This window comes from Saccopteryx leptura, chromosome 6 (assembly GCF_036850995.1).
Source record: "Saccopteryx leptura isolate mSacLep1 chromosome 6, mSacLep1_pri_phased_curated, whole genome shotgun sequence".
Lineage (NCBI taxonomy): Eukaryota > Metazoa > Chordata > Mammalia > Chiroptera > Emballonuridae > Saccopteryx > Saccopteryx leptura.
This window is the reverse complement of record NC_089508.1, coordinates 41,631,678-41,647,635: the sequence shown is the minus strand read 5'-3', so window position 1 is coordinate 41,647,635 and position 15,958 is coordinate 41,631,678. Positions and strand designations below refer to the sequence as shown.

Below are 15,958 nucleotides of genomic sequence, written 5' to 3'. Positions count from 1 at the left end.
TCTGGTCTCCCAGTCAAAGCTCTCCTGAGTTTAGACTAAATAACAATAACAAACTCACACAAAAACCAGGTCGCGCACGCGCGCGTGCACACAAACCCCGAGCTCGTAAAAGAATTGATGCAACCGCTTACTGTACAGCAATGTCCTCCTGCCTAATTTTAAATGCTTTCCGTAAGAAAACCAAAACAGCAAAAAAACCTGAGTCGAATAGTTTTTGAACAACCAAGAACAATATTGCACGGTGCTTTGTAGTGCTTGCTTTGGCGAAGTCGAGTCAAAAAACCAAGCGCCCAGAAGTTGTCACTGGGTGCACTCGCAGTGCCGAGCTTTCTAAGGTGGAGGAGACCTAACGCAGTCGAGTGCACGTGAACTGGGGCCGCGTGGGGAAAGGGTTAAGATGGTGCAGCAACTCGGTCGAGTTTCACAAAGTTCTCTGGGGAGCCCGGCTGCGCGTCCCTGAGCGGACCCTGCTGCGAGGCCGGCTGTAACAGGATGCTGGGCTCGAGGTGCTTGGCCTGGCTTTGTGCGCCGGGAAAAGACCAATCAGGTGCGAGGCAAAAACTGGGTGCACGAAACTCGAAAAGGGGCGAGGGGACCCGCGAGAAGGGCGGGAGGGGAGGAGGGAGCGAGGGCGGGGCGGGGCGGGGCGGGCCAACGGGAGGGGCCGGCTCTGCGCCCGGCGCCCCTGACAGACGCGGGGGAAGTCGGGGGGAGCGGGCCCCGGAGCCGAGGGGCCGGCGCGGGGAGGCGGGCGCCAGGCGGGGGTTTGCCCGGCCGCCGCGCGTGACGTAGCGCCGGGCAGGGCGTTATCAGCGGCGGGGCCGCGGCGAGGGATGCGCGGCGCTGCGGACGGCGCCGCTCCGGCCCGGACGGCTGCAGCCCGCGAGTCCCGCGCGCCCCTGGCTGCCGCCCCCGCCGCTCTGTCCCGCCGCCCGGCGGCATGAGCCCGCGGCCGCAGCTCTGAACGCCCCGCTCCTCCGCCCGGCCGGCCGGCTGGGGTGACGGGTGCTCGCGGCAGGGCTGGGGGCCATGAAGCCGAGTCTGGCCGGGACGGCGAGGGAGCTGGAGCCGCAGGCGCCGGCGCGGGGCGAGCAGCGCGCGGCGGAGCCCGAGGGGCGCTGGCGGGAGAAGGGCGAGGCGGACACGGAGCGGCAGCGCACCCGGGAGCGGCAGGAGGCCACGCTGGCCGGGCTGGCGGAGCTGGAGTACCTGCGCCAGCGCCAGGAGCTGCTGGTCAGGGGCGCCCTGCGCGGCGCGGGGGCCGCGGGGGCCGCCGCGCCCCGCGCCGGGGAGCTGCCGGGGGAGGCGGCGCAGCGCAGCCGCCTGGAGGAGAAGTTCTTGGAGGAGAACATTTTGCTGCTGCGGAAGCAATTGGTAGGTCGTGCCTGGAGGTGGGGGCACGGCCGTCCGGCAGACGGGCAGGGGTCGGGCAGGTGACCTGGGGTGGGCGCGAAGGTGCCTTCGGCTGGGGCAATTCCTGAGCTTCCCGGGACCCCCTCCCTCCCTGACCCCCGTTCCTGCGTGTGCCCGCTTTGTGTCAGGTGAGGGGCTGGCGACCCCGCGAGGAGGGGGTGGCCGCCGCTCCTTTCGGTCTTCTTGGAGTGGCCTGGTTGTAACCTTTCATCTCTCTAGTTAGGCAAATGAATGCGTGCCCTCTCCGCGAAGGTTTGCAAACCCCTCATTTAAAATGCCATTTCATTTGGAGGTCTTCTTAGCTTCTTGTCCTCCTGCTGAGAGGGGACAAAAGCAGAAAAGGGGGCCTGTGGCGTGGTTAACTGTCCAATGCTGAATTTTACGATTACACGGAAGCGCCCGTAGGAGCCCTGCCCCTCCCAGGGCTCTCCAGCCTGCCAGCTTTTGCTTGGGCTGCTGCTTAATTTCAAATAGAAGCCCTTTGTACAAGGCAGCTAAAACAGACGCAACTGATGGAAATTTGGCTGGAGAAAGTGCCCCCTCCTCTCATATTTTATACGCACTGCTTCGCTGGGACTGGTGGTGGTGGGAGAAGAGAGAACCTGCTCTCAGGGAGCATTTATATTACTGGATTTCTGCCAGTGCCACCGTCATTCTATGTCATCTTCATTAATGGGGAAGAAAATGAACTTTGGCACTTAATGTGTTGGTGAACAGCTTTTGACCCTGCCTCAGAATGATGGCGGCAGCTTTGTTTCAGTGACCTCAAAAACGTAGTTTTGAAAGCAGAAAAAAAAATCCTATCAGACCATGTGATACTCTCTGAAACTAAACACATGCTGGAGAATGTCTTTCCTACAAAAGAGCTAGTGATGCTGTGTAATTGTCAAGTGTTTTTTTGTATATATTATCTCCCCCCCACCCCCAGGTAATTTCTCTCTTTTTTGAGCATCAGAGTGCTTTTGCTTGTTAGGTTCATGAAGAAACTCATCCTAGCAGACAAGCATATAGTGTTCGCCCAAGCTTTTTAAGTCAAAGGACACACAAGAGGAGTAGTCATTCTTATGAATCTATTTTGTGAGGATGCATGTACATCATGGTTTGTGTAATATCACTGTTTTGGCATTTTACTGTGTTTCATTGGTAGCAGACCACATTTGTATGTAACATTGATTTGAGCCAATTCTTGCTGGCTATGCCTGGTCATTACATTTTTATGCATTGTCTGGTACAATAGCACCTTTTTGTCTTTATGACTCTTCAGATTGTGACTGGCACATTCCTGTTGTCCCCTGGAGGGGAGCAAGGCAGCATGTCAGAAGAATTCCAGTCCAGTTAGTGTTTGTGGTACTATTTTCATTTGTAGACTTGGCATTTGTGATTTGAACCAGATGCCTTTTGAGCCCCCCCCCCCCCCTGCGCCTTTTCCAGCAATAGGAAGCACTAGGTGGCGGTGTGAGTTAGCACTACAGATCTGTCACCTTTGGAAACCTGAGTTGAGTTCAAATCTTGATGGACCTTCCCTTGAGGGTTTTGAATTCTGCCAGCTCACATTTTACTTGGCACTGGCTATTAGTATTAGTTTCTCACTTTCAAAGGCCCTAAGACTGATTAAACTCACAAAGCAACTAATAGAAAACAAAGCTCTGCAGGACATTTTGGCCAGAAAAATCTCACCTAAGTAAGATTATAGGAAATCTGTTACACTGTGACTTCAAATTAAAGAGTCTACTGTGAAGTACTGTTTTGTACAAAAAAGTTGGCTGCACGCAGAAGATTTTAATAAAATTTCAGTGTTTTTTCTTATCCTTACCTATAAAAAGTAAGTTGTATAAATTAGTTGAAACTAAATGCAAGTCTCGTTTTTATGAAAAAAATTTTATATCACCATGAAATAGGAGAATGTAGAATTAAAGACAGGACATATACTTGAAGTTTTTCTTTATTTCAGGTCATCCAGTAACATTTTGGTTTTGGAAGATTTAGTGAACTCTCTAGCTGTAATTTTGTCACCAAAATGTGTTCATTTTTCCTTTGTCCATTTTTTCCTAATCAGAATTGTTTGAGGAGAAGAGATGCTGGTTTGTTGAATCAGTTGCAAGAACTTGACAAGCAGATAAGTGACCTGAGACTAGACGTAGAAAAGACATCTGAAGAGCACCTGGAGACAGACAGCCGGCCCAGCTCAGGTGAGTGTGAGTGCAAGGACTGCATTCTCACTCAGCAGTTACCTGTGCTTAATATTCCCAGCCTGTGCTTAACATTCCTGACCCTGCAAATGTCAATGGAGTTTGTTTCCAACGCAGACAAGTATAAAAGCAGTCTGCCTGCCATTCAGTTAGTTGCATAAGAGGGAACTAAAGCCAGACTATAAAATTTTTAATAATGAGATTGATCTGACTGGAGTCCCCTGAGTTTAAAAAATAAAAGCTTCTATTCAAATTTCTGGAAGACCGGTCCTTCTTTGAAACTTGAGAAAGTCAGAACTGGGCTAGAAAATTAGTCACACTTCAACTTCCTGAGACCACTTCAAAAGTTTCTTTTTTCTTCTTTTAAACCATTTGGCTCCTTAAATAGATTTGTTTTCTCTTCAAGTTATTCTTTCTGAAACACTCACGATAACATGAGGCTTTGACAGATCTAAGTCTCTTTTCTTGCACATCTTTAAAAGTTGGGTCAAGGAGGAAGGTCAGTTTGACCATGAGAGTAACTTTGAAATGTACCCACAGTTATTGTCTCTTTGCCTTTTCTTAGGATTGCTTAAAATAAAACCATAAAATCAGGACCCTAAGTCCAGTGAGCCAAAATTGCTCCTCCCCCAAAAAAGTCTCCCTTTCCTATCTTTTCTCAGTGATTATCCCTTTTTTTTTAAAAGCACAAATGTATATTATTGCATGATCTGATCTTAATTCCAAACGGTGTTTTTATTTTTAGGATTTTATGAGCTGAGTGATGGGGCTTCAGGATCCCTTTCCAATTCCTCTAACTCTGTCTTCAGTGAGTGCTTATCCAGTTGTCATTCCAGCACCTGCTTTTGCAGCCCGTTGGAGGCAACCTTGACAATCTCGGATAGTTGCCCCAAATCTGCAGGTAAGCTTTTTATATACATTTTAATATACATTTTTTTAATCAGAAGGGGTCACATCTTTCTTAAAGATTATGTAGCTTCAACCACTTCTACTGATAAAAAAAACAAAACAAAACCAGAGAGTTTCCTCAACTTGCTGCATTTAGTGCCATAGTGGCATCTAGAAGCAAGATGACCAGTCTTCTAGTCCTCTCTGGGTGCCACTTGGCGTTATATTCAGCTCATCTTTAGAAACCCTGTCCCAATATTATAGTTCTTGAGCTCTGTTTCTGAGCTTTTGCTTAACAGGCCGTTAGGATTTAACTTGTTTGCATTTTCTTTTGAAAATCACTTTGGATTTGTTTCCTTCTTCCTTTAATCATTCAAAGCTAAAGCTTCCATTAAGTTAAATATATCTGTTGGCCTGGCTAAGGGCTGCTTGGCACTGTAGGGAGCAGTGGCCCTTCCATGTTCTCCAGAATGCTTCTCATGGTGGCAGCTCTCCTTTAGCAGGTGGGTGGGATGAGATCCCCTAGGCCATGTGCCATCATTCCTCATTTTGGGCTGTCCTTGCAGTTACCTCAGAGAGAATGACGCTATTGTCGGTACTGGACGAGTTTCTGCATTTCTGCTGTGTCTCACGCACTGTCCCGAAGGGTCTGCACACATTTATCTCCTTTTAATTCTCTAGCAGTTCTGCAGGGAGCAGATGTCGTTAGCTTCGTATCGGATAATGAGGTATAGTGAGGCTAGGTTCAGTGGCTTAAGGCTAAATAGCTAGTGAGTAGCAAAGACAGGATTCAAGCTCAGGACTGACTGCTACGTCCATCTTTTTACATCACACCACACTAAGGAAATTCAGAAGTTGTGTTTAGTCTTTTTAATGAAAAGAGGCGAAATATGGTTTTATATGCCATATGTCAGAGGCCACTCCTCTGCTGAACGTCAGAGTTGTTGAAACTCAGACCTCCTTCCTTAGTTCTGCTTTGTTTTGATTCTTCTGAAGAGCAGAGAAAATACAGAGATTAGAGGAGCTGTAGATTGGTCTGGATTCTCCACCTAGGTATAAGGCTGAATTTTTGAGCCTGGGCAATGCAAACATAACACCAAACAACCGAGGCTGCTGATTGGCTGGTGCCTTTGTGTTTGTCCAGTGTGTGTTGTGAGCAGCAGTCACTTGGGGAAGCACAGATGAGTGTTATTTAGGGTGTCTGGGCCTCAAGTTCGTGGGTAATTGCTCCCCTTCACTCTGCAGATCTGGTTTCAGAGGAAAACTTGAAAACCCATTAAAGGCACTTCAGTATATAGGTTTTCCTCGAAGACAACCGCTCTCCCAAATGCCACATCTTCACGTAATTGAGATTGTTGGGTTGGGCCTTGGCGCTGGGATGTCTGTCTTGTTCCTTAACACGAAAAGTAGGGAAGGGGGAAGATGGTGAAGTGTAGGTTAATGCGCAAGGCAGATAGGCTTGACGGTAGTGGAGAGGAGGAGGAGGGATGGGCAAGCTGTTAGCAAGAGAGATTTCTCCTTACAAAAAGCTACTTATTGGGAGTGTAGGGGTGGAAGGGGAGGGGACATGGTACTTTTATTTTACAATGATAATTTTTTTTCCACAAATGAATCATATTATTATTTTAAGACTGTCTTTTCCTGAGCTGCTAATTATCATTGAAGTTCATGGAGCTTCCCCTTAAACAGTTAACAGAATCTGGGACACAGTAGGTTTTCAATATCGAGAGAACAAATATAATGGAAGACAAATTAAATAGTGATGTAAACTTTGATTTTTCCTCTTACCGAAGGTCATTAAAGTCCTTTGAAATTGACAGTATTCACCAAGAGATCAAAATCATTTAATTAAGTAAGAAAGCTTGATTTCACTGTATTTTGACCTCTACATTTTTGAGATGTGGAAAATTTATTCATTAATATCACGACTCAATATTTTAAAACTTTATCAAGAATTTCTTATGATTTAAAAAATACTGTATTATATTTGTTAGTGCCACCATTGAAAATATAAGGTGATTATTATTTAAATTTGGTTAGTCTTTATTCAAATTTGATTAATTTCCTTGACCTTTCCATGGACAGTTACATTTAAGCATACATTGTTAAGAATTAGGTCTAGCCTGACCTGTGGTGGCGCAGTGGATAAAGCATCGACCTGGAAATGCTGAGGTTGCTGGTTCGAAACCCTGGGCTTGCCTGGTCAAGGCACATATGGGAGTTGATGCTTCCTGCTTCTCTCTCTGTCTCTCCTCTCTCTCTCCCTCTCCTCTCTAAAATGAATAAATAAAATTAAAAAAAAAATAAATTAAGAATTAGGTCTAAAAAATATAAAATGAGAAAGCCCATAGAAAGTTGTAGTTTATCTGAAATATTTCAATGGGAAGCCAGGAATAGAACATAGGGGGAAAATAGCCTGGAGAAAACATAACTCAAAAAACATTTATTTTTCCAGTTATAAATATAATACATATTATTGAAAATTTAGAGAATAGAAAACGAAGAAAGTAAACAACCCTTGTTTTCTCACCACACTGAAATGCTATAGTTAGCATTTGGGTGTGCTTCATCTCAGACTTTTTTTTATTTGCACCTATACAATCTTAATAAAATTTTAATCATAGTATGGTATTATATCATGATTTTCACTAAACTTTAAAGTGTTTTCCCATATTATTCAATAATTTGAAAGATTTTTTTTTTTTTTTTTTTTTTTACAGAGACAGAGTCAGAGAGAGGGATAGTCAGAGACAGACAGACAGGAACGGAGAGATGAGAAGCATCAATCACCAGTTTTTCATTGCGCATTGCAACACCTTAATTGTTCATTGATTGACCTCTCATACGTGCCTTGACCGCGGGCCTTCAGCAGACCGAGCAACCCCTTGCTCGAGCCAGCGACCTTGGGCTTAAGCTGGTGAGCTTTTGCTCAAACCAGATGAGCCCTCACTCAAGCTGGCAACCTCGGGGTCTCGAACCTGGGTTTTCTGCATCCCAGTTCGACACTCTATTTATCCACTGCGCCACCGCCCGGTCAGGCTGAAAGCATTTTTAATGACTGAATATTTTTCCTCCAGAGGCTACATCATATCTTGTTAAAATTTTGTTAAACATTTTTTCCTTCCTTAGTAGTCTGCACTCTATGTAAAACAGGAGAGTAACTCCTGGACACTCACTCTCTACCCATGAATCTGTCTTCCTAGAAATTGGCCAGAGTCAAGCTGGTGTTGACCAGTTCATTTCTTCAGAGTGTACCTTTAACTGTTTTTCAGATCTCATAGGATGGTTGGATTATACAGAAGGCCTCAGAGGCAGTTTGCTGTTTCCCCTCCACATCACAGTTTAATCCCCTTGGTGTCATTGCAGATGTGAATCCCAAGTACCAGTGTGATCTGGTGTCTAAAAACGGGAATGATGTCTATCGCTATCCCAGCCCACTCCATGCTGTGGCCGTGCAGAGCCCGATGTTTCTCCTTTGCTTGACCGGCAACCCCCTGAGGGAAGAGGAGAGGCTGGGTAACCATGCCAATGACATTTGTGTTGGATCTGAGCTGGACGCCATCAAGACAGACACTTCCTTACCATCTCCAAGCAGTTTGTGGTCTGCTCCCCATCCTTCATCCAGTAAGAAAATGGACGGCTACATTCTGAGCCTGGTCCAGAAAAAAACACACCCTGTAAGGACCAACAAACCAAGAACCAGTGTGAACGCAGACCCCACCAAGGGGCTTCTGCGGAATGGGAGCATTTGCGTCAGAGTCACCGGGGGCGTCTCACAGGGCATTAGCGGGAACCTTAAGAATTCTAAACAGGTGCCTTTGCCTTCTGGTGGAATTCCCTCTTTGGACAGTGTGACATTCTCCCCACTGAAGCAATGGCCAAAAGAATCAAAGGCAGAACAACTGGAAAGCAAGAGGTTGCCCCTGCCAGAGGGCTGCTCGCCTGGCACTGCCCCTGAACTTCACAGTAAGCATCTGCCCAAAAATGCCAAGCCAGCCTCCCAGGAACAAGCTCGGTGTCCCACTACTGTGACAGGGGAGACCCCTAAAGAAAGTGGTCAGATCCCAGCGGCCTCTCCAAAAGAGAGCCCTGGAAGAGTCCTCACCCCACTGCAAGAAAACAAAACTGTCCAGCCACTGAAAAAGATGTCACAGAAAAATAGCCTGCAGACGGTCCCTCCGCCCGTGCCCCTTCCTGTCCCTCCTGCCCCGCTGCCCTCAGCTTTCCCCCTGGAAGAGCGGCCGGCCCTGGATTTCAAAAGCGAGGGCTCTTCTTCTCAGAGCCTGGAAGAAGGGCCTCTGGTGAAGGCACGCTTCGTCCCGGGGCAGCCTGGTGCCCGGCCGCATCGGGGCGCACGGACCGCTGCGGTCCCCAGGGGCTCCGCCCTGAAGCACAGGGCCCAGACTCTCCATGGCCCCGACGGTGCCTTGCCCACCGTGAGGGAGAAGACCCGGGTGACCAGCAAGAAGTGTCGGTTCCCCGACGACGTGGATACAAATAAGAAACTCAGGAAGGTCCCGGCCAAGGGCAGGCGGGGTGGAGGCGGCCAGTCTGAGGCGGGTCCCCCCAGCCGGCCGCTGGGGGCTGCGCACCGGGCCGGCGGTAGGGCGCACGGCCACGGCCGGGAAGCGGTGGTGGCCAAGCCCAAGCACAAGCGAACCGACCCGCACTCGCGGCGGTGGCGCTCGGCCGCCGAGATGTCCTACGAGGAAGCCCTGCGGCGCGCGAGGCGGGCCCGGCGGGAGAGCGCGGGCCTGTACCCGGCCGCCGTGGCGCTGCCCTACACCAGCCCCTACGCCTACGTGGCCAGCGACTCCGAGTACTCGGCCGAGTGCGAGTCCCTCTTCCACTCCACTGTGGTGGACACCAGCGAGGACGAACAGAGCAACTACACCACCAACTGCTTCGGGGACAGCGAGTCCAGTGTGAGCGAGGGCGAGTTTGCCGGGGAGAGCACCAGCTCCAGCGACTCGGAGGAAAGTGGGGGCCTGATCTGGTCCCAGTTCGTCCAGACGCTCCCGATTCAGACAGTCACAGCTCCAGACCTTCACAGCAACCCCACCAAAACCTTTGTCAAAATTAAGGCTTCACATAACCTCAAGAAGAAAATCCTCCGCTTTCGATCTGGCTCTTTGAAGCTGATGACGACCGTTTGAGCCATATCACGGGTGTAGAAAGTGGTTTTTGTTTTTTGCTTTTTTTTTTATAGTGACTGAAGGAAAGATGGTGTCTTAGTTTTTTGTGTAATAATTTTGTGAACTGCTTTCCTTTTAAGATAAAACAGAAGTAAATTATGTCTCTTTTCCATTATATGTGGACACTAGTGCCTTTTGTGGAAGGTAAAGAATGTTTTGCTGGTTAGAAGGAAATACTGAGGTTTTAATGGTGGTGATAGTGAATGAATTTTGTGTTATCAGCTGATTTTTATATTTTAAAGTTTCTGAGCATCTGTGAAGGTACAGGATTTGATGTTCAGGTCATATTAGGATGAGATCTTCTGATCTGAAGGTCAGGTAGATGGAATTATAGGACATACATTTACTTCTTGGTGCTGTAGGGCAGTGTCTATGAGGTTTTCCTGTTGGGGGGCATCACATCATAATTGTGTGAAGTAGGTATGAGGGATGATTTCTTTTTCCTGTAATTTTTTCTGGAGCACATTTCTCAGATTAGCCCCATTCTGTCTTCTCAGAACTGTTTGGTTTACTGACTCAGAACTTGAAGACCAGATCCTAAGTCCAGAGAACTGGTGACCTGAATAGGGAGGCTGGTAATACCTTAAAGGGATTCACTAAACTTTTGCCACACTTGCTGCCTAGGCCCTGGTTACAGAAACCATTTCTGTAGGGCCATTATCCAACATTTTGATGCCTTTTTCCTCTGCCCTAATTTGCAGCAGATCCAAACATTCCTTCCTTGGAGGACTGGCCTTTGGGATAAAATTTTGGTCCTTGGGTAGTGAAATCCACTCCTCATGATGTAACCTTGGGCATGACACAAAGCCCACCATTGCCCACTGAGCACTGTGCCACCCAAGCATTGGCCCGAACATGTTAGTGCAATCCAGTCCAGATTGGACCACTGACCCTGTCTGGAAGGGCTCTTTTTTTTTAAAAAAATTGTTTTTAGTAAACAGTATTGTATAAAATTGCCTTTTTTATACCAATATATGCATGTTTTGTGCATGAGTAGTATTTGTTTTGATATTCCTGTTGATGTTTTAAATTACTGTATGATATAAACAGTATGTGTTTCTATATATCATTGTTTAAATTTAATATAACATTATACGCTGTAATAAACGATTTGTTTTACTGCTGTTAAGTTTGTTATTTGAGTATAAAACCAGATGTTTACACCTATAAATCTTGTACTGATTGTTGTGGGATTTATATTAGTCCTGTTCTAGTTTGAGAATATTATTTGCAATAATTAAGGCAGGTTTTAGGACTTTTCTTCAAATGGATGGTAAGCAGGAGAAAAAGCAAACTACTTCTTTAGAATAGTTAAAAGTACCTCTTTAAAGTTTAAGGTAAATTTTGTTGATGTTGTTTAAGGAGAATATCTCTGAGAATTCCCTTCCCTGCATTTTTAGTATAAACATGAAAAAGTTGAAATGCTAGTACAATAAACACCTGCATAGACATCACCTACGTTCAATAACTGATAACATTTTGGCATTCTTGCTTTAATTCTCCATATGTATTTATTAGGTTAAACCATTTTTCTGGTTTTGTAGGTCAAAGATATTTTGGCAATCCTCCCTTTCCCCACCACACACTTGTACTATTTTAAAGAAAATTTTAGGCATCATGATATTTTATCTCTTAACAACTTTAGCATGTATTTTTTAAGCACAGGAAGATTTCTTCATATAACCACAATATGATCACATACACCCAAGGAAAATTGGCAGTAATTCTTCATATCGAATATTTAGTCTATTAAAAATTTCCAATTTGTTTCAAGAATTTTTTAATAGCCCTCTTCCCATTTTCCCCAACCAGGAGTCAATCAATGTTATGCATTGTATTTGGTTGTATATCTCTCGTCTAGGTAGTCTATTTTATTAATTATGTTGGAGAGAGGGAGAGAGAAAAACATTGATTTGTTGTCTCATTTATGCATTCATTGATTGATTCTTGTATACATTGACGAGGTATGGAACCTGCAATCTTGTCATAGTGGAACAATGCTCTAACCAATGAGCTTCCAGAATTTTTTTCTTTTCTTAAATGACATTGGGTTTTAAAGTCACATTCTGAATTTGGTTGTTTCTTTTTGTTGTCTTAATATCTTCTAGTCCCTTTATTTCCTATAAATTGTTTACAGCTTGATTGGATTCAGTTTAACCATTTTTGGCAAGAAGATTTTACAGGTGATCTTGTGTACTTATATTGTTTCACATAAAAAAATAATTTTAGGTTGCCCTACTATTATTCAATACAAGAGCGATCCTTTGGCGACGGTAGGCAGAGATTTATTTATTATAAAGTTGTTTTTTTTTCCCCTCTTGGTATTTGTGGGTGATTATTTGGTGCTGTGTATGTGTTTCCTAGTCTTCTCAAGTGGCTTTAGCTTACATTGCTATTCTTGGCCTGAATCATTTATTACCGTGGAGATGCAAAACGGTAGTTTTCTAAGTATCTTTTCTTATACTATTATTAGCTGACATTCTATTAAAAAGAGCTTTTCTTATAGTTCTCTTTTTTGAATATCACTATGAACTCATGGGGTTTTGTTTATTTTGTATCTTATAGTCACCTCCCTATTGTTCTTTTTGTTGCTCAACATGCCTGAAATTTGGCCAATAGGAGGATTAATTTTCTTAAAAGGAAACTGTAGAATCAGCTCAGTCTCATAATTCATATATTATAATGTACTTAGCTAAAATGAACATTTCAAATGTTAAATTTCAATTTAACACAAATCTAACTTCATTTTTTTTTATTCTGTCCTGGAATTTTTCTCTTTTCCCATACTTTATTTACCTCATATCCAAGAAAACTTTTAACTGTAGAACCCAGCAACTTATATATTTCCTCATTGCTTATAAAGCTAACACTTTTCCCCCCAACAAGACATCCTTTTTTTTTTTAAATAAGACATCTTTTTAGTAAGATATCTCAGACAACTCAGGTCTTCAATATGTTGTACAGTTGTGTCTTTTAGTTTGTTTTTATATGCAACCAGTCATTACTCTTTGACTAGAATTTCTTTGATTACCTGACTAAGCCAAGAGCAAGCAAAGGATGATCTCACCATCTTTTCTGATGCTTTGATCCAGTCTCTTGGAGCAGGGTATAAAGTTTACTGTGTAAGGCAACTGTGACCTGCAGTCAGTCCTTGAGTCACTTCCAAATTGTTATCAATAAGCATTATTCTCAGAAGGGGACACTTTCTGAAAACCAGCTTCTGAATAATTACATAGGTGACAGAACACCAAATGAAGAGAAGCGTGAAAAACAGGATTTTTTTCCAAGAACCCTGGGTTGGTTCTTTGTCTACTGCTTGATTTCCTCGGAGCAAGCAGTTATACTGCGCTTGGAAATTGGGTTTTGTCCATTATTTTCAATGACAAATAGCTGCTATTGTTGTTACGAACAAAAGAGCTCTTTAAAATATTTCCCTTTATTTAAATAAATTACAAACGCTCATTGTCAATTATATATATACACACTGGAACAATACACAGGTTTTTAAACTCTTCCCTTCATCCTCCTTAAATCCTACTCTTCAATAAGTTTGGTGTATATATTTCTATACCTGGTTTATATACACATAATAACCTTTGCATCTTTTTCTTATAAACAAAGTTTCAATTTATATGTATTATTCTGTAAGTTGTTTCCTTTATTTCATGGGCCTGTATAGTGGATATAATTCCCAATTCTCTTATAAGAAAGGTACCAGATTTTATAGGCTACTTTTTTGCCTTGCTTAGATAAATTCTGTATTTAGCAACAAAAGTGTTACCAAGGGCTGTACATTTGCATACACACTGCCTTTCTCGATTTCTTATGTGTTTTGTGACTTTCTTTGTATTAAGAGTCCACTTCCAGCCGGGGTGTTATTGGCAAAATCCTGTGAGGCTTGACTCAGGATTTTGCCATACCAAGAAGCTCTGTTTATTTCTGCCAGGTGCCTAAGGAAATAGCCAGGCTGGACCACCTATTTTAAGTTAATTTCTCTACTTTGGGTTTATGTCACTACAGAGGTAGTAGAAATCCAAATCCTAAACCCACATGAGGATAAGCTGTGGTTACGTGTTTTCAGAGGAGACCTCTCTCAAGGAAGAAGAGCTTCCTTATTTTCATCATGGGCCAGCAAGTGAATTTTTTTCCCTGGAGCAACTTTCCACTGAGGATGGAGCTCTTCGGTGCTCTCAGCAACGTAGGAGTCTCAGTCCTAAATCCTAACCTGTGAGGGCCAAGTCCTTGTTCCCGAATGCCTGTTTATACCAAAGCCCCTAGCTGTACGAAGGGACCGGCAACCTCTCCCTCCTACTCTCCAAGGGTAGACCAAACTTGGGTGCCTTCCTTTCCAGTGAAGTCAATATACACTTGAGAATGTTTGTTAGAAGTTTATCATTTCTAAATGTTTTACAGTGAGGTGATTAGGTTATCTAGTCTACCATATGGCTGGGGAACAGAAACCATAGAGCTATCCATTGCCTTTGCCAGTAAGCTGAATTCTCCTTTTACTCTCTTATTTTTGGTATAATTTTATTGAGGTACAATAAAATGCACCTATTTGAAATGTACAATTTGATCTGTTTTCACATCTGTATATACCCGTGTAACCACCATAATCAATATAACATTTTCATCATTTTCAACTTTCACTGAGACTCTTTGTAATCCATTTCCCCAGGCCACCACTGATCTGCTTTCTGTCATCTATAGTTTAATTTGTCTATAATTCTATATAAAGCGGATAAAACAGTGTGTATTTTTTTTTTGCTTGAATTTTTTCATTCTGCATAGTGATTTTTAGGTTTGTTCATGTTGTTTTATGTCTCAATAGTTAACCCCTTTTTATTAAGTAGTATTACTTTGTATAGATATATAACAATTGGTTTATCCCATTCACTGTTGATGGATGTTTGGGTTATTTCAAGTGTGGGGCTATTACAAATAAAGCTGAGAAGAACCTTCATGCACAGGTCTTTGTGTAGAAAATGTCTTTGTTTCTTTTGGGTAAATATTGAGGAGTGGAATGCCTTGGTCTTTGGTAGGTGTATGTTCAAATTTTTTTTTTAGAAATTGCAAAAATATATTCCAAACTGGTTGTATCATTTTACACTCTTACCAGAAATGTATGAGAGTTTCAGTTGCTCCATCACCACACTATCCTTTGGCATGCTCAGGCTTTTTAACTTCACCCAACCTAATGGATGTGTAATAGTATCTCATTGCTGCTTTAAATTGAATTTTACTGGTGAATAATGATGCTGAACATCTTTGCATGTGCTTATTACCCATCTGTGTATCTTTTTTGGTGAAATGTCTGCTTAAATACTTTGTGCATTTAAAAAACTGGGTTTTAGGGCTTCTTATTACTGAATTGTAAGAATTTTTTTCTAAATTCCAAGTAAAAGTCCTTTGATGTATGTTCTGAATATTTTCTCTCTGTGGCCGGCTTTTTCCTTTCTTATGAAGAACAAAGTTTTAAATTTTGATTATGTCCAATTTTCTTTTTTTTCTTTTATGATTTATAATTTTGATGCCCCATCTAGGAAATGTGCCTTATCCAAGGTTGCAAAGATTTTCTCTTATGTTTTCTTCTAGAAGTTTTATGGTTTGAGGTTTACATATAAGTCAATGACCTATTTTGAGTTAATTTTAGGGCATGATTTGAAGGATAGATAATTCAGTTTTTCCAAAAGATATTCACTTGGTCTAGCACTATTTGTTCAAATGATTTTCCCTTCTGAATTGATACCTTTGTAAAAAGAAGAACAATTGACATAATCCATATGCCAATATCAAACACTTTATTTTTGTAGCTTTATAGTAAATATTGAAATCAGGTAGGAGAAGTCCTCCAATTTTGCTTTTCTCTTTTTTCTCCTTAATGCCTTTGATTATTCTAGATTCTTTGCATTATCATATAAATTTTATAATCAGGTTGCCAATTTCTACAAAAGCAGTAATAGCAACAAAACCCTGCTGAAATTTTTATTGCTATTGTATGAAGTATAGTTCATTAGAGAGATATTAACATCTTAAAAATGATGAGTCTTTCATTCCATGAGTATACTGTATCTTTCCATTTATTTAAATCTTCATTAACTTTCTTTAGCAATGTTTTGTAGTTTTTAGAATAGACGTCTTAGTCACCTTTTGTTAGATTTATTCTTAAGTATTTTATTACTTTTGGTGATACTGTAAGTAGAAGTTTTGAAAATTTTATTTTCTAATTGTTTACTGGGAGCATGTAAGAATAGAATTAATATTAACCTTGTA

The 15,958-nt window shown here is 42.8% G+C and overlaps 1 protein-coding gene across 1 annotated transcript; it reads left to right on the top strand.

Moving 5' to 3' along the window:
* The first annotated feature begins 726 nt into the window (after positions 1 to 726).
* DACT1 (dishevelled binding antagonist of beta catenin 1) lies at positions 727 to 12,103 on the top strand. Its single transcript, XM_066342025.1, has 4 exons — positions 727 to 1,374; positions 3,470 to 3,602; positions 4,348 to 4,503; positions 7,857 to 12,103. The coding sequence occupies exons 1-4, from the start codon at positions 1,030 to 1,032 to the stop codon at positions 9,644 to 9,646; spliced, it is 2,424 nt and encodes an 807-aa protein (XP_066198122.1). The 5' UTR covers positions 727 to 1,029; the 3' UTR covers positions 9,647 to 12,103.
* The last annotated feature ends 3,855 nt before the right edge of the window (positions 12,104 to 15,958 follow it).

Bases quoted from the DNA above. Each gene is read 5' to 3' on its own strand.
- DACT1 (XM_066342025.1), top strand. From the start codon at position 1,030: ATGAAGCCGAGTCTGGCCGGGACGGCGAGGGAGCTGGAGCCGCAGGCG. The intron at 1,375-3,469 runs GTAGGTCGTGCC...TTTCCTAATCAG, and splicing joins TGCTGCTGCGGAAGCAATTG to AATTGTTTGAGGAGAAGAGA. The intron at 4,504-7,856 runs GTAAGCTTTTTA...GTGTCATTGCAG, and splicing joins TAGTTGCCCCAAATCTGCAG to ATGTGAATCCCAAGTACCAG.